This window comes from Numenius arquata, chromosome 1 (assembly GCF_964106895.1).
Source record: "Numenius arquata chromosome 1, bNumArq3.hap1.1, whole genome shotgun sequence".
NCBI lineage: Eukaryota > Metazoa > Chordata > Aves > Charadriiformes > Scolopacidae > Numenius > Numenius arquata.
Window position 1 is genome coordinate 123,904,881 of NC_133576.1, and position 26,477 is coordinate 123,931,357.

General features: G+C 41.2%; 1 protein-coding gene across 1 annotated transcript in view; it reads left to right on the plus strand.

The window, feature by feature from the left end:
• CWF19L2 (CWF19 like cell cycle control factor 2) overlaps positions 1-4,878 on the plus strand; it is a 78,724-nt gene extending 73,846 nt beyond the window's left edge. Inside the window, exons 15-18 of the mRNA XM_074158981.1 lie at positions 193-348; positions 1,690-1,770; positions 3,174-3,275; positions 4,190-4,878. Of these exons, the coding sequence (XP_074015082.1) occupies positions 193-348; positions 1,690-1,770; positions 3,174-3,275; positions 4,190-4,330 (480 nt within the window). The 3' untranslated portion in view covers positions 4,331-4,878. The remainder of the gene's footprint in view (positions 1-192; positions 349-1,689; positions 1,771-3,173; positions 3,276-4,189) is intronic.
• The last annotated feature ends 21,599 nt before the right edge of the window (positions 4,879-26,477 follow it).

Sequence of the window (26,477 nt, forward strand, 5' to 3'; positions counted from 1 at the left end):
TATTGTAAGAAATATAGTTCATACTAAATTGTTGAATCATATGGAATTTTCCTAGTATGATTGTTGCTGTTATCCATTTTATTATGAGTTTATTATAAATATATTATGTTAGTGAAATAATATAAAATATTGTCTCTGAAAGCTTTGTAATATTCATTCAAATTATACGTTTTTTTTTTTTTCTTTAAACAGATGTTCCGAAATGCATTGGTGAAAATGTTTGAAGCTAAAGACTTGGACTGTGTGTTCCTAGAAACGAACATGAGTCTGAAGAAACGGTATCACATGGTGTATGAATGTATTCCTCTTCCAAAAGAAGTAGGAGATATGGCTCCAATCTACTTTAAGGTACACAGAAATATTTTTTTCTCTAGGTTATTTGAATGTATTTATCATAATTCATCTATTTCTGGAAAATTTTTTGATACTCAAGAACTATTTTTGAAAAGATGTGTTCTTTGATCCTACTTCTTGATCCATTCTTTGATCCTATTCCGTGATCTTAAAACAAGTCCTGTGAGGTAATTCTGTTTTTCAAGTAGTCAGTGAAACAGCTTTATGTCACTCTGCAGCTGCTTCAAGTTGCTGACAGAAACAGAAAGAGGATGAGAGGAGGAGTTTCTTGAAGTGCTGTAAGGATTGCAATACTTCTCACTTAAGTTCTGTAGTATAAACTTAAACCCCCATACATGTGCCTTGCCAAGCGTAAAATGGGTAAATAATGTCAACTGTTTTATGAAATAGCAATGTATAATGCTTCATCCCCATTTTATTTCAGTAGGCCCAAATTTTACATGTGTCTTAGGTTTCTTATGAACATTAGGCAGCATCATAGGTATTTCTTCTGTAGCTTCTCTGTTCTCTTTCCACTGACTGTGTCAGGAAAGGCTCATTGAAGCTTCTGCTGGATCATGATTTGCGTTTTATAAGTAAATTATTTCATTTGTTCTTTGAAACAATTTCTGGAAATAAATAGTGCAATTGTTTTTTGATGAAGTGGAGCAATCAGTATGACGAACAGCAGTGGAGTAGCTTCTACAACATTTGAAACTCCCCACTTGTTTGATTTCATTGCTATTCTTCGAGTGCTGATAAAATTTGTGTTTTGTCTGAATGCTAAAGGAAGGACAAAGTACAAGATTTAATGCAATGTCATTTGCATAAAACTTTCCTTCAGATGTTTCCACCATTAAAATATGCAGCAAATGAAATTTAAATGATACCTACACTATACTCAATTCCATACTATGACAGATACAGAGGCAGCTCAAAAGGTTTTCAAGTGCAATCAGCCTTCTAAGCTGGATTCTCCTCTTAGTGTTTAAAAAAAGAAAAAAAAAAAAAAAAGGAAAAAAGCTAATATAATGTAGTGATAAGAGGTTTTGTATGAGCTTAGTAAAAAGAAAATGTGGCCTTTTAGTTGAAGCTTGTTGGAGATAATTTGTGTCAGGCAAAAGTTAAATTAAAAAAAGAAAAAGACGACTAGAATTAAGTGAGTTTGAGGATATTATACGATGCCTTTATAAAGTATGTAAGTTCTGGAAATCAGAAAAGTTGCCAAAGGTAAGATTACTTTGTTAAGAAGTAATTGGTACTTGCAGTGCAACGTACTTCACTACCTTGAAAAAATTAGTTCTTTGCTTGCTGTATGAAGGACTGTTTTCACATTCAGATAAAACGATTTTACAGAAAGCTATAATGGAGTCTGATGAAGAGTGGTCCGTGAACAAGAAGTTAATTGATCTTTCTTCAAAAGATATTCGGAAATCTGTAAGTAATGAAATATATTGAACACTGAATTTCTCAGCAAATTCTTCTCATCTTTTTTCGTTATAAACTGTTTCAAAGAGAGAAGAAAGGGAACGCAATTAGATCAGTGGCTCAGGAGATGGAATAAGCATGATGAAAATTAAAAGTCTGACTGAACTCCTAACTGACATTAGGGAAAAGATTCCCATTTATTTCAACAATAGGTGGACTGAGCTGCAAGCATTGGTTGAGAACAAAGCTGGCACTTTGAAGACACGTACTAGCATAATTTTCTTGATTAACTTGAAGAATTAAGGTAGATCAAAGATTTGCAAATTACCTTCCTGGAAAAAATATGATGTGTCTTTTTCATTGACCTATAACAGCCTTCTGTGTTGCTAAGTTTATGAAGCGTAAATATAAATAGCACTATAAGTCTTTTTTTCTAAAACAAGGGAACAGTACACTGTCTGTCTCCTGGATACTAAACTGAAACATCTTTGTATAAACAAATCTTAGGTTCAAAGATTGTTCCATCATTTTAACATTAAAGTGAAAGATGTGTATAGATTTTACCACAAGTAGTTTACTGCTATGTAGTAGTAATAAATTTCCAAAAGTGTCTTTTAATAAATATAGCACCTTTGCACTAAACAAATCCTGGTTTAGGAGAAAGAGGAAATGGGTTTTAATACTGAGACATGAAGCCTGATATGACATTTAAAAGAGTGGAAAATAACTTGCTGCAGAGAACAGCAGAAATTACTTGCAGTACTGTAGCAATAAATGAATCTGCTTTCAAGTCACTTCTTGCTTTCTTTCCTTGTACCAGGATAACCACTGTCTCTTCTGTAGACTGACTGAATCATTAAATTAATTGATTTGGCAAGTTAATGATAATTTCCAGTCACATAGTGGGGTTTTCTCCATAGAGATGTTTCCCCTTCCCCCTGAGTATCAACATTTCCTCTGGGTAAATATTTCCTGTTATCACTCAACATCTCATCTTTAATAAATGCAACTTGCTGGGGGTCATCTTAAAATTTCTACTCATCCCGTATAATTCAGAGTTGTGGTGCCAGGGAGGCATTTGCTGAGGGTGCCTGCTGCTGCATGGTCCCTCCTATCTCCTGCCTGATGCTGTAGGTGGTGTCCTCTGGAGGTTCTGCCACCCAGTAATCATCTTTTCAGTTTTCAGTGTCTCTTTATCTCGTCATTGTATGGTATTCTTTCCCCTTACCTGTTTATTTACTGTTTTGGTTCTCTGTAGCAATTTTATAACTTGGTCTGAGAGGTCATTTGGAAAAAAAAAAAAAGCTATGCCATCAACTGTAAAAACACTTTCAAATTTGTTAAGTTGTGGGGAGGTTAACTAAATACCTACAGCCTGTTAAACATCTAAAAATGTGGTTTTGCATGTGTAGATTCCTAAAGGATTACCATACTTTTCTGTGGACTTTGGCCTTCAAGGAGGATTTGCTCATGTCATTGAAGATCAGCACAAGTTCCCTCATTACTTTGGAAAGGTATTGTTGTGTAAAAGATCAATTTACCAATTATACTCTGTTTTGTAAAATTTAAGTAATTAAAACAGGTACTGGCAGAATCGTCACTTTGGTGTACCTTATCCCAGTTTATTAGCTGGCTTTTCTTGGAGTGGTTGTAACTTAGCACGTTGAATAAAGTAGTTGATTTCTTCATTAGCTGATACTCAGAATGTGATTCTAGAGCCATGTTTCTTTTGAATTAATAGGAACTCTAGATATTTGACATGTAATCTAATTGATGGAAAACACTTGCATCTATTTAAAAAGAAGGAAAAAAAAAGGGGTTTCATGGCCATAATATTCTCATATAGGTGCACTGGCTTCTGCTTGTATAAATTAGGGTGCATAGACACACAAACTCACAGACAACTCCTAGTGTAATAGGTGTGTAGTTAAACTACTCCATGTAGTATAGAGAGTATAGTATATACAGGAAGAGCTGCAGTAAAGTCTTCTTTTCTTTATTATGTCACAGAAGTTGTTTATTGAAAAAGTCAATATTGCAAAAACATTAAGACTGACTGGGGAGAAATATGAGTTTTTTTGAGAAGAGTTAAGAGCAAAGTGTGCAACTTTTTTCTGAACTTTTCTCTTTTTAGTCACAAATGTACAAATATATTAACAGTCTTGCAATGTTAGAATATTTGTGCAGTCCATTGCTATGCTGTAGTTAGAAGAATTTTGCTGAGGCAGCCATCTAACAACAATGGTTCTAATTTTTGAATTGGTATATTTTTCAGAATTTCCCGTTTTGATAAATAGCACTTGAAGAAAACAGTGACAAATAATGTTATAATTTGAAAATATGTACTTATATGTTCTATAGTAAAATGGTGTTAAGTAATATGGTAATTTTGCATTTATCATTAAGTATCTTTGTTCTACTTGCAAAGGAAATCATTGGTGGCATGCTGGACTTGGAACCGCGGCTCTGGAGGAAAGGAATCAGGCAGAATTTTGAGGATCAGAGGATGAAGGTGTTGCAGTTTGCACAGTGGTGGAAACCATATGACTTTACCAAAAAGAAAGAATGAGTACATCCCTGCAGTCAAGAACTCTATAAGCCACAAATTATATTTAAGGATACTTCATATGTTAAGAATAACACCAGTGTGTTATATATTGCAAATATATTTTAAAACCAAGGATATTGTTTAATTGCTAATTACCTATTTCTGGTTTAGGCGATGTGGGCTACATGAACCTGGGAGCCTGGCAAACCAGGAGTGTACAGTGGTTTTAGTTATTAATTTTTCAGCTAAGCCAAAAGAGTAGTACCCATGTCACTTTGGTATTCTTCAAAATATATGTTCTGCTTTTGGAGTTTTTATAATCTTTGAGGCAACTGAATTTTTTTTATATAGCATAGAGCCAGTGACTTCTGTAGAATCACAGTGACTTCTGTAGAAAATGGTGTAAATTTTAAGAACGTTTTGAATAATACAAATACATTGTTGCAAAAAGAAGCTGTACAGAAAATTATTTTCTGATTTTGAGTCCTTGTATTCTTTAAGTTGAGGTCATTGCAATAATACAAATGTTCAGGTATGATGTGATTGATAAACCTCCTGCTGCCCCCCTGCACAAGAATTTTCTGTACTTTCTTTCAATATGAAGTAGTATTTTCAAGCTGACCTGGTGCACAAAGGATGATGAGACAGTCCATAGCTGGTGGTAAATGACAACTTTAATGGTAGCAGTTACTTATGATGACAATAAAAAACAAAATGGAAAGAGAGAGGAGCAGTGAAGAACCCTAAGAAAAAACACTCTCCAATGACCAGAAAAGAAGCAAATCACCACAGGGATCTCCCCAGGTGACTCTTCTGCCCTGGTATTCCCTCTGGTGTGGCAGGTGGTGTTCCATAATACTCTTCTAATTATAACTATATGGGTTTTGTCGAGACCTGCTCAAACTCCCTGCTGGTTGTTCCTGCTTGTGATGCTGTTAGTGCTGATTGGAGCACACTGTGATCAGAGATGAGTTGCACGTTAATTGATTGTTAAGCTTTGTGCATGGATGTCACTGGGAAATGCCTGCCCGCTATGTAAAGGACTACTGTCTACTGTGTTATTCACTAGGTTTTGTCTTTTCTTTTGTGTAAAAGTTACAAAATGGGGAAGTGTGAGGGGGGAAAAAAGGGTGATTCTTACATCACTTTCCATGAGAAATCTGACATAGCGGGCTCAGGCTTCGCAGGGGCAGAGCTGGGAGGACAGGACAAGGACAGAAGGACGAGGATGAAGACATTGCCACAGTGTCCTCCCAGTGGTTAAGGGAAGGGGCGCAAACTCACAAACGAAAGACTGCAGTGCTACAGGGAAAGGCTGGGAGTGGCAAGCGGAAGGCCCTTAGCATAGCAGAGGTTAAGGCATCCTGCAAGTGTCCCGACATCCTTCCTGCTCTTTTCATAGAATCATAGAGTGGTTTGGGTTGGAATGGGCCTTAGGGACACCTCCCACTAGACCAGGTTGCAGAACTGTACAGTTCTGTTACCTATTGTGAAGTGCTCAGATTAAGAAATGGATCCCAAAATATTACAGGGTTGAATAAGTGTTCATTTCTAGTCCCTTGGTGGTCTTTTGCAACTTTCCTGAAAAGCCAGTACTCTTTTTTTGTTTTGGGTTTTTTTGTTGTTTTGGGTTTTTTCTTTTTTTTTTGGTTTTTGTTTTTTTGGGTTTTTTTGGGTTTTTTTTGCGAATAAGTCTGGTAGGGGTAGAAATCTGCTGTGTTGTGAATTATTTTCTTAGGGTCTCTGTAAATTTGTGTCAGTGCAAGAGAAATAACTTAAAAGTAAGCTGTCATGATACTTCTAGTGATTTAATGTCTGATTTGTGCTGGTTTTCATCAGCAAGCCATGGATAAAAGGTCTTGTTGTACTGTTCTGCAGTAAGTTTTGGTCTTCCGTAGGCTACTTTGCTAGGAGTTGCTTAGGATGTGGTAATGCGGCAGCAAGTTTAGGTAAAGTGCAGTCTTTGGTGGTGGTTGTGGTTTAACCCCAGCCCCACGCAGCCACTCGCCCCCCACAGTGGGATGGGTGAGAGAATCAGAAGGGTAAAAATGAGAAAACTCATGGATCGAGATAAAGACAGTTTAATAAGTAAAGCAAAAACCGCACACACAAGCAAAGCAAAACAAGGAATTAGTTCACCACTTCCCATGGGCAGGCAGGTGTTCAGCCATCTCTGGGAAAGCAGGGCTCCATCACGTGTAACGGCCACTTGGGAAGACAAAATGCCATAATTCCAAATGTCCCCCACTTCCTCGGTCTTCCCCAAGCTTTACATACTGAGCATGATGTTTCAGGGTATGGAATGTCCCTTTAGTCAGTTGGGGTCAGCTCTCCCGGTTGTGTCTCTTCCCAGCTTCTTGTGCCCCCCCAGCCTGCTTGCTGGTGGGGTGGTGTGAGGAGCAGAAACGACTTTGACTCTGTATAAGCACTGCTCAGCAATAACTAAAACACCCCTGTGTTATCGACACTGTTCTCAGCACAAATCCAAAACAGAGACCTGTACCAGCTACTGTGAAGAAAGTTAACTCTATCCCAGCCAAAACTGGCACGGTGGCATAAAGCGTGACTAAAAATTGTTTTCTCTGAAAGCATATGTTGTCTCCAGTCTCATCTGCGCCGCCCCCCCCGGAGGACAGCTGGGAAGTGGCAGAGGTGACTTGTCTTTTAAGTCTTTAAAAGGCGGAAAAGTCTTTATCCAGTGCTGTGCTAGAGATGCAATTTTTCTAAATGGTATCACTTCTGCTCAAAATCCATGTTCCTCAAGGGAGGCGCTGTGTTTCACAGAGGATATCTAACTTGTACCTAGAAAAGTCTTCCTTTCTGACTCATGGTCTGTGCGTATTTTATTTTTCTGGTTTCAGCAAAACTACTGATATTCTTTGGACCAGAAAGGGCTCTGAAATACAGAGTAAGGGTAATAATCTCAAGCTAGTGATACAGGAAAATGTGTCTTACCTGATTAGAAGTTTTCAGAATGGGCGACTGTGCTTACCACGTACACTGAGAATAGTGTCTTGTAGTAATTGGTTGCAGACCAGACATGCATATCTTCAGGTTAAACTGTTCCTTTTCATAAGTGTCTCTAAATATTCATGAAGCCATGAGAGTGAACATGGCTTGTTAGAGCACTTATGTGGAAGGCATGGTATGCTTTGAGTTCGGTCCTTACTCCTATAAATATTAAAATATTTTAAGTAGACCTCCTTTATCCAGAAGAATACCCAATACCTAAATTATTTCAGCACTAAGAGGTGGAAAATGTAAATTCACGTGTCTTTAGGGAGAACAGGGCTCGGAAGCTGTATTTCTTACATTGCTGTAAACATGCTCCTATGCACTCTTTGGTGTAACTGGGGAGAAAAAGGAACTTCTCTCTCCAATGGAACCTATGTGTGTGATCTAACAGGCGTTAGGACGTAGCCACGTCCTGCCCTGTCAGACAGGAAGATCCTCCTTTTGCATGATACCTGCTGCTGTCCTCCTCAGTGCCTGGCATAAAATGCAATGTTTCCCTGCTATCATGTCGGCTTTTTCCAATGCAGAGTACTCCCCACCTTTGTATTTCATTTCCCTGCTGAAGGAATTGTGTCCTCTCACCTGCATTCCAGGTCTGTCAGGGAAGGTATGCTGCACCACCACACCATTGCTGCTGCTTGATCAAGCCCTGGGTGAGGTCTGAGCAGGAATTCAGTCTCCAGGGCTTTTTATTCAATTGTGTTTGCCACTAAGTTCTCTACAGAGAACCAGGATGGATGATACAGGGAAGCAGATCATCTGCCTCAGGCCTTGATACCCTGCAGATTCCTAGCCTGTCTGTCTGGAGGAAAATGAGCTAAACAGGCTCCTGTGAGATGTTCACTTTCTTCTTTGCCTTTCCTCAGGCTGTGCTGTTCAACCTGGTATTCCCCCCAGCCGTGTAGAAAGCAGCCTGATGCATGAGGCAGTTGTCTTTGTATTAAGGACCCACGTTTTGAGGTTGTTATATTTGCTCAAACTGAAGGAAAGCACCATGAATTTGCACCACACCATTAGCTACCAAATGAAGTGTAAAAGTTGTCGTGGTATTATTATCCTTATCCATAACCAGCGGTTGCTTGATGTCAAGGTAATAGCCTGAAGTCATCTGTTGATGTAAATTGTGGTACAGTGAAATGAAGTTGATGTAAGCTGAGGTAAAAGCAAGACTCATAGAAGACTTTCTGCTAGTTACTGATGTTCTTCCAGATAGGTAGTTCTCATGTATGTCCATGTTCCACTTGCTTTTCCCTTCCCCTTTTGTGTTTTCCTTTGGAGTAAGACAGTGAGATGCTGCATTTAGTGCCATTTTGGTGTAACAGTGGTGGATTGTTGCTTTGTACTTGTTAAAATACCCGAAAGAGAACAACGTGCATTTTTGTTGCTTTGGTGGAAAATCAATATAGCAACATTCAATCTTAGGTCTGTTTGGGCTGATTTTTTTTCAGTTCATGAATCTAAACGATGAGTTATTCCAGAGTCATAATCAAATGTGATTTAGTAGAATTTTATGTATTGAGTTCAACTGACTTGTTTTAAATTTCATCCAAGTTCTGATTGGAAAGTAACATGTTAAAATAAATAGTAACTGTCATGGCAAGAGATCACAAATCTCTTGCAATCTGTTGAAGAAGAAGCATTTTGATGGGTCCCTTAAGGCTTCTGTCTTTGGTTGACATTTCTTTAGCATTTCCTGCCTTCTGCATCTGTATTTTTATCATTAAAACATGTTTTGTCTAATTCCAGCTGGACTGCTGGATGAAAAGATGTGGAGACACTGACTGCTGTGCTCTTACTGCAAGAGTAGCTGTTTTGGAAGCAAGACCCTTTATGTCCTAGCTAAAAGTGCCATTTTTAGCCTTTACAAATCAAGGCGACCTAATCCAGCATGAAGGAACAGACTTTGGAAATCCAAGCTTGCTAACATGATAATATTCATGTGGATTTTGATGTAACTGTGTGGTAACATTATTTTTCTAGATGCATTTATTTACATGGTTGAAGTGAGAAGGAAGGGTAACATGCTTCCTTCAAGAACGTCATGATGCTACACCCTTTACAGGCAAGTTGGTGTAAATTTTACTTCCAGGTGAACAACCACTGGAAGTTGGTTCCAAAAGATGATCTAAGCTTTTCTTGTGTCCCAGATTTCAAAGCTAAGAATAAAATCCCAGGGTTGTCCCAGGGAAATCTTTAGGAAAAGAGTTATCTATTATTGTAGAAGTTCATGAATTTGTAGTTACAAACATTGTATCCTGCTCAACGATCAGTCTTGCACAACTCCCCAGCTGTCTCTGTTTATGAGACTTAGTATAGTGTCTGTGAAGTACTAGAACTATGTTTCAAAAGGACTGCATAATTGCAGGGCATCTTTAACTGCAAGCGTCTTTACCCTCCCTGGTGTCCTGCCTCCCACCCAGGTGTGACCTGCGCACTGTGGGCAGAGAGCCCAGAGGCACATCCCACAACACGGGATGAGCGTGTTGGCTGCATTAGAGAAAGCACTGCCTGAGCTCTTCTTGTGGGGGTTGATGTAAAAAGTTCATTCCACGGTGCTCAAGCTGCGTGTGCCTTTGTACGTGTGATCTGGGGGCAGCTGGTCGCCTGAAATGGCTCTCCTGAACTTGCTTTAAGATCTTCCTTAGACTCAAAAATCCATCAACTTATTATTTTTCGATTTTTGGCTTTTGTAAAGCATGTATACATTAAAGTATATATTCAGGAACAAAGAATTTAGCAAAAAACCCAAGCTTGATTAACCTTTTGGAGTTAAGTTGAAGGCACTCCTCACAGACCAGAGTCTCCGAGGGCAATATTTTTATTCCAGATTTTCTGATTCGTGATTTCTGGTTATTGATGCACAGCCACTGGTCGCCCGTTAATCTGGAATGATGCAAGGGTACAGACGGTGCTTTCTCTTGTAGGTTGTTTTTTCTAGTTTTTGTGAGGGTTTATTTTGTTGGTGGTTTGGGGTTTTTTTGTTGTTGTTGTGGGTTTTTTTTTTTTAACCATTCTTTTGTGCTCTGCAGTCTCTCTGGTTCATAAAGATGTGATGTGGGGGAAGTCTCCGGAGTGGGTATGATATCTCAGTGAGGTGTTATCAGTGTGTCTGATGCGGAAGGGTTACTGCCGTTCTTGGTGATGTATCCTCCTGTACTCCCCCCACCCCCCACACACAATGGAGTGTTTGCCTTTGTCACAGGAGTACGACACAGTAAAGCCCATGACTCCCTGCAATCTTGAGATCCTCTCCTGCTCCCAGGTCAATAGTTTGCTGTTATATTGGATATTTTTTGCCCAAGTCTAGGTTCTTGCTTTTATTTTTGTTGACTTTGTTTCCTTTTCGTAGACCATTTTTTCCATTTTGCTGAGATCATTTTCAATTCTGCTTCTGCTTTTAAATGATTTTTTTTTTTTTTTTTTTGTAATAACCCCTTGGGTCATCTACAAAATTAAGCAGCAGTACTGTATTGCAGCAACTAGAAATTGATGCCACATCCATGCACACCCTGCAGTATTTGTGTACGCTGGCTAAGCTGTTTCCCTGCTATTGCTTTTATCATTGCTGATGGACTTGCTGCAACTTCTGATACCATTATTCTTGCTGTGGAGGTAGGTGGCGTGGGCATCACGAGTAGCAAAAGCAATCGGAAGGGTGGCTTTAGAAGAGTCAGGAACCAATATCATCTGGGAAAGGTGAGGTAAAAATGAACTCTGGGATTATATTCTGTGTTTCCATGGGGAAAAAATGGGCTGAAAATCAGACGTTCTGGTAATCCCATTTGGGTCATCTCCCTGGCTGTGTCCCTTCCCAACCTCTTGCTCACCCCCAGTCTATTAACTGTGGGGCAGAGGGAGAAACAGAGGCGGCCTTGGTGCTGTGCAAACACTGCTCAGCAGTAGCTGAAACGTTAGTGTGTTATCAGTATTGTTTTGGTCTCAGATCTAAAAGGCGGCACTGTACAAGCTGCTGTGAAAATTATTCCAGCCGAAACCGATGCAGATACATGTATTTTTTGCAGGACTCTAGAATGCCTCTCCCAAAGGGGGAAGAATATTCTGGCCCAAGAGATTGCGGGGTTGATTGACAGGTCTTTAAACTAGATGTGAAGGGGAGGGGGGTGATAACACCAGGCCTGTCCTTGAGGCTCCTGAGGCAAAAGGAATCTGGGAAACACAGATAAAGCACCACAAAGGAAGGCCACCTGAAGAGCGACATGAAGGAAATGGAGCCATTCCAGCTGGTAAGTCAGCCCCATTGGGCGCCCAGCTGAAGTGCCTTTACACAAATGCATGCAGCATGGGGAACAAGCAAGAGGAGTTAGAGACGCACGCACGCCTCCAGGGCTACGATCTTATTGGCATTACTGAGACGTGGTGGGATGGCTCTTATGACTGGAGTGTTGGAATGGAGGGTTACAGACTCTTCAGGAAGGACAGGCTGGGCAGACGGGGTGGGGGTGTTGCCCTCTATGTCAATGACCAGCTGGAGTGTGTGGAGCTCCACCTGGGGATGGATGGAGACCTGACAGAGAGCTTATGGGTCAGGATTAAAGGGAGAACAGGGGCAAGTGATGTTACAGTAGGGGTCTGCTACAGACCACCAGATCAGAGTGACAGGGAGGATGGGACCCTCTATAGGCAGATAGAAGCAGCATCGCACTCACACACCCTGGTCCTCATGGGGGGACTTCAACCACCCCTATATCTGTTGGAAGGACAACACAGCAGGGCACGTGAAATCCAGGCAGTTCTTGGAATGCGTTAATGATAATTTTCTTCTTCAAATGATCGAGGAGCCAACAAGGAGAGGAGCCGTGCTGGACCTTGTCCTTACCAACAAGGAGGGACTGGTGGGGGATGTCAAGTTCAAGGGTAGCCTTGGCTGCAGTGACCACGAAATGGTAGAATTCAAGATTCATAGGAAAGCGAGGAGGGTGTGCAGCAGGCTTGCTACCCTGAACTTCAGAAGAGCAGACTTTGGTCTCCTGAGAGATCTGATTGGCAGGGTAGTGTGGGAGAAAGAACTGGAGGGGAGAGGGGCCCAAGAAAGCTGGTTGGCATTCAAGGGTCGCCTCCACGAAGCTCAGGAGAGGTGCATCCCAAAAAAGAAGTAGTAAGGCAAAATAGCCAGCAGGCCTGCGTGGATGAACAAGGAACTGCTGGACAAGCTCAAGACCAAAAGGGAGGCCTACAGAGGCTGGGAGCAGGGATGAGTAGAATGGGCAGAATATAAAGAAACTGTCCGAGTGGCCAGGAACCAGATCAGGCAAGCGAAAGCCCAGGCAGAACTAAATCTAGCCAGGGACATCAAAAACAATACGAAAAACTTCTACAGATACGTCAGGGACAAAGGCAAGACTAGGGAAGTTGTGGGCCCTCTCCGGAAGGAAACGGGAGAGCTGGCCTCCCAGGATATGGATAAGGCTGAGCTACTGAACAACTTTTTTGCCTCAGTCTTCACCGGCAAGGGCTCTAACCACACTGCCCAAGTCACGGAAGGCAAAAACCAGGGCTCTGCGAATGAAGAACTGCCCACAGTAGGAGAAGATCAGGTTCGAGACCTATTAAGGAACCTGAAGGTGCATAAGTCCATGGGACCTGATGAAATCCACCCCCGGGTCCTGAGGGAGCTGGTGGACGAAGTTGCTAAACTGCTTTCCATCATATTTGAGAAATCGTGGCAATCTGGCGAAGTTTCCGCTGACTAGAAAAAGGGGAACATAACCCCATTATTCAAAAAAGGAAAAAAGGAAGACCCAGGGAACTATAGGCCAGTCAGCCTCCCCTCTGTGCCTGGCAAGATCATGGAGCAGATCCTCCTGGAATCTCTGCTAAGGCACATGGAAAATAAAGAGGTGATTGGAGACAGCCAGCATGGCTTCATCAAGGGCAAATCATGTCTGACAAATTTGGTGGCCTTTTACAATACTGCCACAGGCTTGGTAGACAAGGGCAGAGCAACAGACGTCATCTACCTGGACTTATGCAAAGCGTTTGACACTGTCCCGCACGACATCCTGTCTCAAAATTGGAAAGTCATGGGTTCGATGGATGGACCACTCAGTGGATAAGGAACTGGCTGACTGGCCGCACTCAAAGGGTTGTGGTCAATGTCCAATTGGCGGCCAGTGACGAGTGGCGTTCCTCAGGGGTCGGTACTGGGACCAGTGCTGTTCAACATCTTTGTCGGAGACATGGACAGTGGGACAGAGTGCACCCTCAGCAAGTTTGCGGACGACACTAAACTCGGTGGCGCGGTCGACGTGCTGGAGGGAAGGGATGCCATCCAGAGGGACCTGGACAGGCTTGAGAGATGGGCTTGTCCAAATCGCATGAAGTTCAACCAGGCCAAGTGCAGGGTCCTGCACCTGGGACGTGGCAATCCCAGGCACAAATACAGGTTGGGCGGAGAATGGCTGGAGAGCAGCCCTGAGGAGAAGGACTTGGGGGTGTTTGTGGATGAGAAGCTCAACATGAGCTGGCAGTGTGCAGTGGCTGCCCAGAAAGCCAACTGGATCCTGGGCTGCATCAAGAGAAGTGTGGCCAGCAGGTCGAGGGAGCTGATTCTGCCCCTCTGCGCTCGTGAGACCCCACCTGGAATACTGTGTCAAGCTTTGGAGTCATTAACACAGGAAGGACATGGACCTGTTGGAACGGGTCCAGTAGAGGGCCACGAAGATGATCAGAGGGATGGAGCACCTCCCCTATGAAGACAGGCTGAGAGAGCTGGGGTTGTTCAGCCTGGAGAAGAGAAGGCTCCGGGGAGACCTCATAGCAGCCTTCCAATATCTGAAGGGAGCCTACAGGAGAGCTGGAGAGGGACTCTTTGTCAGGAGATGTAGTGACAGGACAAGGGGTAATGGTTTTAAATTGGAAGAGGGGAGATTTAGATTAGGTATTAGGAGGAAGTTCTTTCCTGTGAGGGTGGTGAAGCACTGGAACAGGTTGCCCAGGGAAGTTGTGGATGCCCCGTCCCTGGAAGTGTTCAAGGCCAGGCTGGATGGGGCTTTGAGCAACCTGCTCTAGTGGAGGTGTCCCTGCCCATGGCAGGGGGGTTGGAACTCGATGATCTTTAAGGTCCCTTCCAACTCTAACCATTCTGTGATTCTATGATTCTAAGAATGAGCATCAGTTTCTACTCGTACATAGTTTGACCAACTGTATAGGATCAGAAGGTGAAGTGGCAAATGTCTAATACCTGAGCTGTTTTTTGTCCCTTTAAATATTCCCTACATTTCAGCAGGTTTAGGATGCGCTGGATTCTCTATCTCAGACTTTAGTGAGTGCCCCTTTGGGGCAAAGCAACGTTTCTTCCATCTACTGCTGTTCGTGAATGTTCTTGCAATGGGAAGAAATCTTTTTTACACACCGCAGATGGGATTTAGCACAATGTCAAAACACTTTTATGTGTCCACCGGTGAGCTGCATGTCTAAGTTCACAAAACAGTCAGTGTTGGCCTAATCAAGAAAGCCAATGGAACCTTAGAGAGTGATTCCTCTTGCGCTGCTGTAGCTGACCTGATGGGTTAATTGAATCATTCATTAGGCTCAAGTGACTCTGTTGGTTAGGGACCAATGCCTACTATTGTGAATTTTATTGTGTAAGAGCAGTCTAAATTTGGCAGATGTCTGACTCTCTTAGCGAAGAGAAGCACTTGATGGAGGTTTAGCCACCAGTGTGGCTAACCCTGTATAGTACTTGTTCTACGTGGATGCAAGGAATCTTTCAAATGTTGCAAGGGATCTCTATGTGGAATAGTGATTGTTACAGTCAGAAATCCAAGGCTTTTTTTGCTTGGGTTTTCTTCTATCTAATCAATCAGAAGTGATCAGAGCGTTAGTCTGTCAGCAAAGAAAACTTGGTCAAAATCAACGTATTTCAGTGAAATGGCTCAGCTTTATTGAAACAACTTATTGAATTAAGCTTTGTGGCTGGTCTTCTCAGCAGTTCTCTCTGTTTACTTATTGTGTGTTGAAAATTCATGTGATATTCCCATATTTAGTATTTTTAGCCAATTGCATTTAGAGTGGAAAGCAACTTCCCATGTAAAGCAGATCCGGAAAGCTTGAGGTGGGTCCTAGTTTGGCCCATACTAGTCTTGGGGCAAATTACCTATTTCCTTTGCCCCTTGCTATAGGCAGACAGTGAGAGGACCACCACCCAGCAGAAGTTTTGAGAGACTTGGTTGAAATTATGTCCCATAAGTATGTGCCAGTGATTTCCAAACATGTTGGTTGAATTTAAAAGTATGTACTTGTGGCTTTTCCTGAGAACTCTGGGAAAATTGCAACATAGATTGGGGATTTTAACACCCCCAAACAACTTAATGTGATTTTGGAGGCAGAGAGTGGTCAGAGAATTTGTTTATTATCTCTTTTTACAAACAGCACGTGCTTCTTGAGAAATTTCTGTGAACCAGCTCTCCACTTTTCCTGAAGTGTAGTCTTTTGTGGGAAGCTTTTGGGTTATTTTCTCTTTAGAGCAAAAATATTTTGGCCAGTATCAGAAAAGAAACAGATGATATGGATTTCACCTCACATCTGTGTGAGTAGTTCTTGTCTCTGTATATAGCTGTCTGGAAAAATAGCATTTTATATTTCCTACAGAATATGAAACATTTTAAAAACTTTGCTTAAAACTGAAAGAGTGAAGTTCCTAATGAAAATCTTAATCCCCTTTCATCTTCACAGCTCTTTACAAACATTGACTTCATATGTCTGAAGGTTTTGACCAACGTAGCTCCCTCTGACAGCTGTAAAACTGCTCTGCTTTTGGACCATGTGAATTTGCCCCCAGGTCTCAGTGCATCCTCTGCCCCAACTCAGCACCTGGGCTTCGGGTTCCTCAGAGCGCCCAGAAGGTCCTCTCAGATCCCAGCTCTTTGTGCAGCGCTGAGATCCCATTCACTTCAGTTCACCACATCCTCCTTGAAGTGCTCCTTGTCCACAAACACTGTTTTAAATGATTTATGACTGCACAGTCGTTTATTTTTAGCCTCTATGCAAAGCTTCCAAATCAAATCTTGGTGGGAACTGCTGTCTGTCATAATTTTGTTGTCTTCCTCTCCACTAATGAAGAACAAGTTCAGTCTTGCAGTTAAATGGTGCGGTTGTCTTCCTTAGTACATTTTTATACAAATCAAACAGGAATACAGGTAGATGAGAACAGTAATATGATTCTGGCATATTAAAATAATTAACTTTTAAAAGGTTAATGAGTCCCTGCCTCGCAAAACAGCAGTGCTAGAAAGCCTGGATTGTCTTTTAATGATGAGAAGAGAGGACAAGCAAGCGGGTTGTGAGGACTCCACCATTTTCTGTCTCTTGATTCTGAGAAGAGTTGTGCAGTGTTCACAGGAACCACATTTGGTGTGCAGTGAGGATGCTCACTTCTCTCACCCGTCTTTGAGCCTGTTTATCGTATTTGATTTCTGTGAACTGCTGTGATTTAAACATTAGTATTAATTTTTAAGGTATCAGAGATATGAAAATATAATATCACAGAATCACAGAATGATACGGAGTTGGAAGGGACCTCTGGAGATCATGTAGTCCAACCCCCCAAGACGGTGATAAGTGTTTCTTCTAAACTAGAAGGAAGACACTACTTGGCGAGGTGTTTGGCTATCTGGTGGCAGAATGCTGTCTTTGTTTGTGTCAGAGACCAGGCGTCAGTGTCAACGTTGCCTTCCCCCTGCAGCCCTAGGCTGTGAGGGCTCTACAGGGAGAAGCACAAAAGGCAGAAACAGAAAGAAATTAGTGTGGGACATGTTTGCATTCAAGGAGAGTAGGGACTCCCTGAAAGAGAGATTTATTTTTTTTTCTCTGAAAAAACAGAGGCACCAGAAGCAAGATGCTGAAAGATGAACAAAACACCTCCATGTTGCAACTATGTGGCCTGTTGTAACCCAGGCAGGTAACGCTGACAATAGTTGCAGCTTCCTTCATTTGCTTAGTGTCTGTGTTATACCAGAGTATATGACCGTGTCTGAAGTGTCTTCTCCAGCCAGTGATGGCAGTGCCCTAGCTGGAGTCGGGTACCCTGCTCTGAGCTCTGCAGCTCTGGTGTCTCGAGGTTTTGAGAACAGGCTGAAGAGCACTTGTGGAGAATGACATGGAGCAGGGTGACTCTATTTCAGAGCAGTGGAGTGGAACCCTTGTCTGTTGCCTGTGGTTTCTCAGAAATTTGCTCACCTCCTTTGCTTCAGTTTTTTTTTGTCACAGGAGTGTAGGATTAGGAAAGAGATATTTTTGACACCAATTTACAGAATGGTTTGGGTTGAAAAAGACCTTTAAAAATTTAGTCCAATGTACCTGCCATGGGCAGGAACATCTTTAAGTAGACCAGGTTGCTCAAAGTCCCATCCAACCTGACCTTGAATGTTTCTAGGGATGGGGCATCCACAACTTCTCTGGGCAACCTATTCCAGTGTCTCCCCACCCTCACCATAAAAAATTTCTTCCATCTGTCCAATCTAAATCTCTCCTCTTTCAGTTTAAAAACATTATCTTGTCTTGTCACTGTAGTCTTGTCACTATAGGCCCTGGTAAAAAGTCTCCGTCTTTCTTATAAGTTCCCTTTGTATATTGAAAGGCTGCAATGAAGTCTCCCCAAAGCCTTCTCTTCTCCAGGCTGAACCACCCCAACTGTCTCAGCCTTTCTTCACAGGAGTGGTGTTCCAGCCCTCTGATCTGGATCTACTCCAACAGGGATTATCTTTGAGTTAAGGCTGTTCTGTGGGCTGGAGCATAATACTTCACATACAAGAACGTGGTGAAGATAGTAGTTTCCCATCACCAAAAAAATGTATCTTCCTTTTCATACAGGAAGTTACAGATGAAGATTAATGAACTTGTGAGGAGAGAGAATAAGCTGCTGGTTGCTCTCTTCCTTGCTGTGACAGCAGGAAAGACCTTGAATTCCTCCCGCGCTCCCCTTCTGTATTATACACGGCTCATGAAGATATAGGGATAATATTTTTAATCTCACAGTGATATGTATCAAAGACAGATTCAATTTTTTAGCTGACCCAGTTAACTTCTTGAAAATACTTAGAATCATTAAACTTCATTTTATGACCCCTGGTTCCAGGGGACCAATCCACAAACATCGGTCTTGGCTGTTCATATTACAAGCATCTTACACAGATTTGTAAGTCTAAACAAAAAGCAGAGATCCAGAAAAAGCTATAAACAATTGCAATTTTAGAGGAAACAAGCAAGAGAAAATGTGGCATCAATTTTTTTAATTTTTTTTTTTCCCAGTAGCAGGAACTGATGCTGCTCAGGAATAGAGTATGAGTCATGATACAAGGAGGCAAGAAGTCAGGCAACAGCTAGCCATGAATGCAGGGACAAAAAAAACATCTGTAAAGGTTTCCAGCATCACTTATAAACACAGAACATCCCATCTCTTCCTGTAGCCTTGCTCTGGTGTTTCACAGGAGAGTGAAGAAATAATCCATGAATCGGTTTCACACCAAAAGTGGCCAAATTCAGTATGATCACTTTGGGGAAAAATTATCAGCAGCCTTAAACATCCATCAAATAATTTCTTTTAACTGGAGAACACTAGCTTAAGGTCCTCTGCATGAAAGACCGTCCCACTAACAAATATTTTGCCAATAACAGTACAACTTTTCTTAATCAAAGCTCTTGTTAAAAGAAAACTTCGTTTCTCTGCTGCTCATATCGTTTCCTTTGCTTTAATAATCAGGTGATTCCTCAGTTCTGTTGTTACCAGTCCTATGACGTTTTGCGCGTATGGCTGCATTATTTAGGGCAATAAAATTCTGATGTTTCATTTTCTTAAATTAGCCTATATGCATTAGTTGAGTAACAGAATGGTGTTTGTACAACTTCTGGTTAATGTGTTTGAGACTCACAGAAGATTTCTGGTTATGCAGTTTTCATTGCATGTTTTTTTTTTTTCCCCTTTAAGACGTTGCCTGCAGTATGTCTGTTAGTTTGAGGGTGCCAGCAAGAACGCTTCTCCTGCCTGGTATCATGCTTAGCATCTCTGTATGTGAAGTCCTCTTAGTTAAGTAGAAGACTGGCTCTGCCTGATCCTGGGGAGTCCTTGGAGACCTGTGCTGTTGCCCTTCTTAATAGGTGGGGGTGTTGGGGACAGGGTCTGTTTATTGGAGATGGGGTGTGTGGTTACTGATCGTCTTCGCTTCTCTGAAGGAAGAGTGTTACGTAGGCGGACAGGTCTTGGGGAATAATCTAAATGCAATCGCTCTCACCTTCTAGTTTTCCACATCTGGATCAGCTTATTACAGATATTTACAAACGAAGCCCTAGTGTGGTGACACAGCAGCCAATTATTTTTTGCACTGAGTTCCCACTTATTTAATGACAGACAGCAGGACCTTTTAAAACTGCAGGCCTGACAACTTTGTGTTAAATCTGTTGTTTCAGTTTAGTCTTTAACAGCAACAACCTGATTCCACGAATATAATCACATTACAGACCAATTATTTTGCTTGCTGAGTCACTTTGTCAGTTTGACAGCATGCCTGGAAGAAAATTTCGATTCCCTTCAATTCTTTGATTAAAGAAATTAATTAATTCAGAGTTTTATTTTGTTTGGAGACATCAGGTCTGACTCTCCCACTGATTCATAGTCCCCACTGGTAGTCTCTGGTGGGATTCATTCTCTCTCCAGCCCTTTGAAGACGGAGAGGTCCCTTTGTGGTAAAGGTAATGAGCAGTCATGCTTCTGGGCAAAATCCTTCTTACTGCCGTGCTGGGGCGCAGCATGGGGGTCTCGCTATATTTGAAGACCTACTCCCAGCTTATTGCTTGTATTGGCCAAAAGTGGACTGTATTTCTCTCTATGCAACAAGTAGTTATGAAGAGGGAGTTGATCCTTATGAAGGATGTCTTCCTGATGGATTATTATTTAAGATGGGGAACACAAAGATGCGTAGACAGAGTTTGGAGATGGAAAAGGATCTTTTAGATTCAAACAAGCTGGGCTTGAAGTTGGAAGTTATCAAATATTCATATGTTTGAACTTTGGGATATTTGGTTGCTTAGAAAAGTTGGGCATCTGCAGCCTGTAGTGAAGACTGAGAACTGTTAACAGAAAAATACTGTCATAGGTGTCTCTCATATTTTTCTACTCATTATAATGGGAAGGGAATAGTATTAGCATTGGCATTTTGAAACTGTTTCTCAGCAAATACATTATGATTTAGAATTTATGAATATTGTATTTCTATCAGCTCACTGCAGACCAGATCAGCTGTTGTGCTCTGGCTATTGCCTGGTCACGTAACTAGGCCACCCATATCATAAAAAGGGCAAGCTCTAGCCAAAAAATCCCACATGTCAGAGCAGAGGAAAACTCATACTTTTCGCTCCCATTTTGCTAATGAGGAATGACCCACAGAAAGATTAGAGCTTGTGGGGGTTTCCACTTAACACCGTGCAGTCCCTCCTGCTCAGGTGTGGTCAGCACAGGCAGCGTTTAATGGGAGGGATGATAATCGATTTCTAGATTATGGAAAGGAAAATTATTAGAGGTCTATGTAAGGACATAATAGGAATGTGTAGGGATAAAATCAGAAGGGCTAAGATGTGAAAGATGTGAAGTGGATCTGGTGGCTTCTAGGGTCATAAAAGACAAGGAGAGAAGCTTCTACACCTGTGCTAAGAGGAAGGCAATCAAACCATGGCATCGTTGCTGAGTTAGGAAGAACAGCAAATAACTGATGGTGCAAAAAATAGATGAAGTAATTTTGGATTCTAACTTTGTAAAAAGGTTAATGTTGGCCAGATCCTAAACACAATTAAGTTTTCAAAGGAGAAAATAGTCATCAGAAATAAGGAAAGAAGAAGTAGAATAAAATGTTTGATAACTTGCATGCATATCAATCTCTAAGAAATCAGCAAGAAACTCTCTGAATGGTTTGGAGTATTTGGGGAAGATGTGAAAACACTATTACTGCAGACTAATAAATATTTACAAGGACTTTCAAGTATAGTATAATGTTACATACAGCATGTGTAAAATTGCGCAAGCCTATGGCCCATAGCTGTGTTCCTTTTGCCAAGGACCATTTTTTTTTAAAAAAAAAGTTAAACTTTCAAAAAGAAAAAAAAAATTTGACATTCTCTCCATGAGAATCTTCACACTTCCTTAAAAAGTTACCTTTCCCTCTGAGAAAAGCTTGCGGTATTTCTACTTTGAGTTTTCTGTCATTATACAGTCCAAATAAAATTAATCTGTGACAAAGTTCTTTCAGATGGAGCTTTACTGCCCAAGAGTATATTTTCTGCTATCCTCTTGGTGATTTGTGCAGCAGAAAGGTTATTTTGAAGTGCTCTTTGTGCTGAGTAATTTTGCACCCTCTTGTGGCCATGAGGCTCCTTTTTTAGTCCCAAATTCTCTGCAGCAGATAAAGTACGTTGCTGCAAGAAGCAAAATGCTCAGAACCTGAAAGTCACCTGTGTGCTCTCTCCCTATAATCAAGTAATCCTAATCTGTTTCCAAAAGGATATAGTAAAAAAACTGCATTTTTAGTGAAATTTTTCTCTTCTACACTGCTGAAGAAAAAATTAAAATCTCATCTGTGGCAGTTAATTTATGCTTAATAGCTACTATAAGCGGACAGGAGTCCTACAGTACTTTCTTGTCACCTTTGAGAAGCTTTGTAGTATCACAGAAAAATGGCTCTCGGGAATTAAACAAAAAAGGACTTGCTGTTCTGTGTCTGCATTTTCAAACATCTTCCTGCTGTTGGGACAAACCCTCTGAGAGGAGACATTGCATCGGTAGTAAAACAATTTACATATTCTTTCCAAGGCAGGCATCAATGAGAGGTAGGAAAGGTCTGAATATCTCAGTACTTGTCTATGTTTGTTCCCAACTAAATCACAGAACTGCTCGAAACTTCATATATGTGCTGTCTGTATGTGGAAAGAAACTTCCTTCAAATGCCCGTCAGCATCCTCTGGAAGAGAACCTGATATGCAATTATGGACTGCAGATGCATTTCAACCAGGACCCCTTATATCTATCTCTCTTGAGTCCAGTTTTCACATTCAGCAGTTTGCTTTTCTTCCTCTGAGAAGCCGCCAAATGGCAAGAAGCCTGCTGGCAAGTAACACTCAGACTTCGTTTCTTCTATAACTTCCAGAATTTGCTTGGAAATGAATTCTGCAGTTTCACTAGGGAAAGCAGTAAAAAGTGCAGGCATTTCACTACACAGTGATGTGATGCAAGTAGTAGAATATACTTTATCTTAAATTTAGGGAGGTGATTTAGCACTAGTATAGGGAAGGTGGCTGAACTCCTGTTACAGTTATTGGAGTTGAGAGTGTGATTCAGCCCACCGAGTGTGGGTGGTGTTCTTGGGATGAGCCAAAAACGTGGCTTGGAGTGGACTGGTTCTCCATGGACTGTAATGGGAGCTCAGACACCTGCCTCATGTAGACCTGTGAAACAGCATTGTAGAAACTCAGATCCAGGAAGGCTGGGTTATAGCCTATATTTCTGTGCAGAAAACTATTGTCATGCTGTTTTTTTCCCTCCCAGAGAGGAGTTATATCCTATAGAATATAACTTTTTTGCTATGAGTCTTGCAGCAGCCATCAGAATAGTATTGAATTTCCTTGTCTTAAGATATTAGCCAAATTGTGTTTTATTTAATATGTTTCACATATTGAATGTTTAATGCATGTTAATATAGTTCAATGTTCTAATGAGGGGTGGGAACTGCGGGGAGAACCAAGGGCACTGAAGACACTGGATCTTAAAAGAGGCCAGCCCCTAAAAATTGAGGTTAAGTTTTCACATAAACTAGTGGTTATATTTCAGAAGTCAAAGGCATTGGACAATATCCCGGAGGTCTTGCAGAATAAAAATATGTTTCAAAACACGGGCTAAAGAGAACCCAGGGACCTACACTCTTCTAACCCATACCTTGGAACTGGAAAGAAAGCAAGTCAACATCTAAGGGTGATAAACAAACGTAAGAAAGAAAAAAAATATTTAAATTTCTTGAGTCTATTTTTTTCTTTGAATGGCCTACAGAGAAAGCAATAGATAAAAGATACATGTGGAAATTTAATAATTCTGTAACTTGTATGTCATACTTCCATAAGCAACCTATGAGAATAATGAAACCCTGAAAATGTTACTTCTTTCCACTATCTGATGCATCTCTCTGCCTTTTGTCTCATGTAGCAGTAGGATCCAGATGATTCCTACAATGTCATTAAATGTCACATGGTTATTAGGTTTAGGATATGTGATTTGTAAAGCCTTAGCACAATCCTGAAAATGTGAAGAAGAGCAAGGAGATAATTTTGGCAGAAAGGAAATTATTTTTAACTTGTGTTGAAATTCTCAGTCAAGACAAAGGACCTGAAAAGACTGGTTTTCTCATGGTGGGATGATGCACTGTGAGTAACAACATGTGATGCTATTGGAGTGTGGTTTTCCTGCCTTTCACATAAAAAGAAGGTGATCACATACCGGAGGTGACAGAAAGGATCAAAGGATGTAGTTTGGACAGAAGTTACTGCCTCTTGTCCTTTTCCCCCTGCCCTTAATAGAAAGAACACGGGAAGAGCAGCTTACCCTTTTTTTGTAGCCTCCCCCGCCTCCTCCCACCCAATTAGACCAAATTTTAACAAGTGAGTTGTGTTCTGCTGAGCTCCAATTCTTACGTGCTTCTTGCACAAATGGTGCTATGTATTCCCTAGTTTACATCAGTAGTCTTGATGTACTTTAAGAAGGTAGAATGTAATTTTAAAAAGGTGAAATATATTTTAGAAGGTAGAATCTCTCACTAAGTAAGAACAAAGAGCTGTAAAAAGGTTACAAGGCCCTGTGGAACTGGGTATACACTTGGTATAAACAATAAATGCCCTGCTAACGAATATACCCTTGAAGAAGAACAGAAGGCAACAGAAGAACAAGGGAATATCCCTCCACAGGAGGAGCTGAAACCAGCTGAAAACCAGACAGCTGCTGGATAAGGCATAAAGTCAACAAAGATTTGCAGTAATTGGGGAAAAGATAAAGGTGGCAGTGGGAGATTGTGACCACCAACTCAATTAGAGACTGAACTGGACTACCACACCCACGGTACTGGAACATGTGCACATCAATTAAAGGACCTTGTAACTTGAATGAAAGCGAGAGACTGAACTAACCAATACAAATTGTTAAGACAAGGTACTAACCAATAATTATAATTAAGGATGTGTATTTCTGTGTTTTGAACTGTATAAATATTCCTAAGAGTTTTTAGGCAGATGTGCTAGCTTTGTGGATTACCGCCTAGCACCCATCTCTGCAGAAATGATTTAGATAAATAATACCTCTACTTTTTGTGTGTATTGGCATCTGCACACTGGGTAAATGATCCCGCTTTGGGACAACAGCCTCTTCTCCTGACTAGGTCCTCCTGCTTCTAATTCCCACTGACTTTTACCAACCGTTTTATTTAATGACTTCAGATGGAGTTTTGTTCCCTCCCCTGGTACAGGCTACTGCTCAGGTGAAATCTCTTGCTTCACACCTCATGTCGTGGGTAGCACAGAGTTTTCAGTCAGGTTGTCAGATACTGGCAGGAATCCCAGGTGTAGGGGAGCTCCAGGCTCCGTACTGCTGCTGAGCATAACCAAGAAGAGTTGTTGTCCTGGAGCTCTAGACTCTTTCTGAGAGTGGACTCATTATTTCAGTTAAGATATGTGTCTTTGGAGGATCTAGTGTTCCTCGTGGCTCATATTTCTAGATGCACTGCAAGAACCCAAACAAAAATAAACACTTCCAGAAGATGCTTTTAGTGTACCAATTGCAGCAGTTCAATATTATGTAAAAATACATGAGGGAAATAGAAGATTTTTAAAAAATAACACACAACTGTAAAGGCCAGGAGTTTGGTTGTGGATTCATAACTGCCTACTTTTGCCTAAAACTCTCTCTTCTTTTTAACTGTTGTTCAAAGGACTGAGAAGAGCCCCTGGTCCAGACTGAACAGCCCAGGATGTGGCATCTGCCTTCCAAAGTCCTCAAACAGGAAGTAGCCCGGATATTTCCCTAAATTTAAGAAGATTATATATTTGTTATATGAATCTTGACTGTTTTTAAATTTTATTACTGTTTGTGTCTCCAACAGGATCAGACAAGAAATATTGTGAATATACGAACCGAAACAGTTTCTGTCCCAAATACATCATCACCTGTGGGAAAGGAAGGACTACTAGCCTGTTATTTACAGATGGGAAAAGAAGGTACAAGAAGATTACTTTTTCCTCCTATGCTACAGCTGTCATTATGGGTACTTCTATTCAACATGATTGTTGTGCGTGTTCAATTCTTTCAGATTTGAGCGTGAGAAATATTAGCATTTACAAAACACCTTTCAGCTGCCTAAACTGAAAGCTTTATGCTTAGAATCTACGGTCGCTCCTTTGGAAAGACAGAGACAGCTGTTGGAATCCAAGGCACCACTTCACACCAACAATGAAGACTGCTCATTAGGCTAAATGCAATTGTCCATGAGATTAAGGCTAAATGGAGTTAATTATGGATATGCTCTATTGTCTGAACCTGTGAGCATCTGAGATATTTGAAGACTACTTTGTAGTTGACTGGCATTCCTGAAGGCTCTAAGTATATGGTATCAAAGGCATGGACTCAATTAAATAACTCTCTTAAAACAGTGGCCATATGGTATCCTGGACTGCAATGACATCTGCTAACAATAAAAGAAAAAAAAAATATCATGTCAAAGGCTGTATGTTATTTCCATGAGTTACAGGAAACATGCTTTCCTAAAACTCCGACAGCACCAAATGTAATGACTCGTTGCCTCTATCCCTTAATTACAAAGCTCCTATGCGGGGGTCTCAATTTTATGACAATGGATCTCACTGGCATCACTTTTGTAATGACTCTGCTTCACGGCATGTTTGGGCCCAAGAATGGGATTAGGCTGAGGGCAAAATATACCAGTGATGGAAACCTCCAGCATCCACAGCTCCAGCATCTACTGATTTAGAGCTGAGGTGAAAATGGGTGGAAAATTCTGGGGAAACTGCTGCACATGCCAAGCAGGAGAAGCAATAAAACTGTAAAGCTTGAGGCAGAACTAGGTGATGTACATTGTGGTACAGCCAGAACCATATA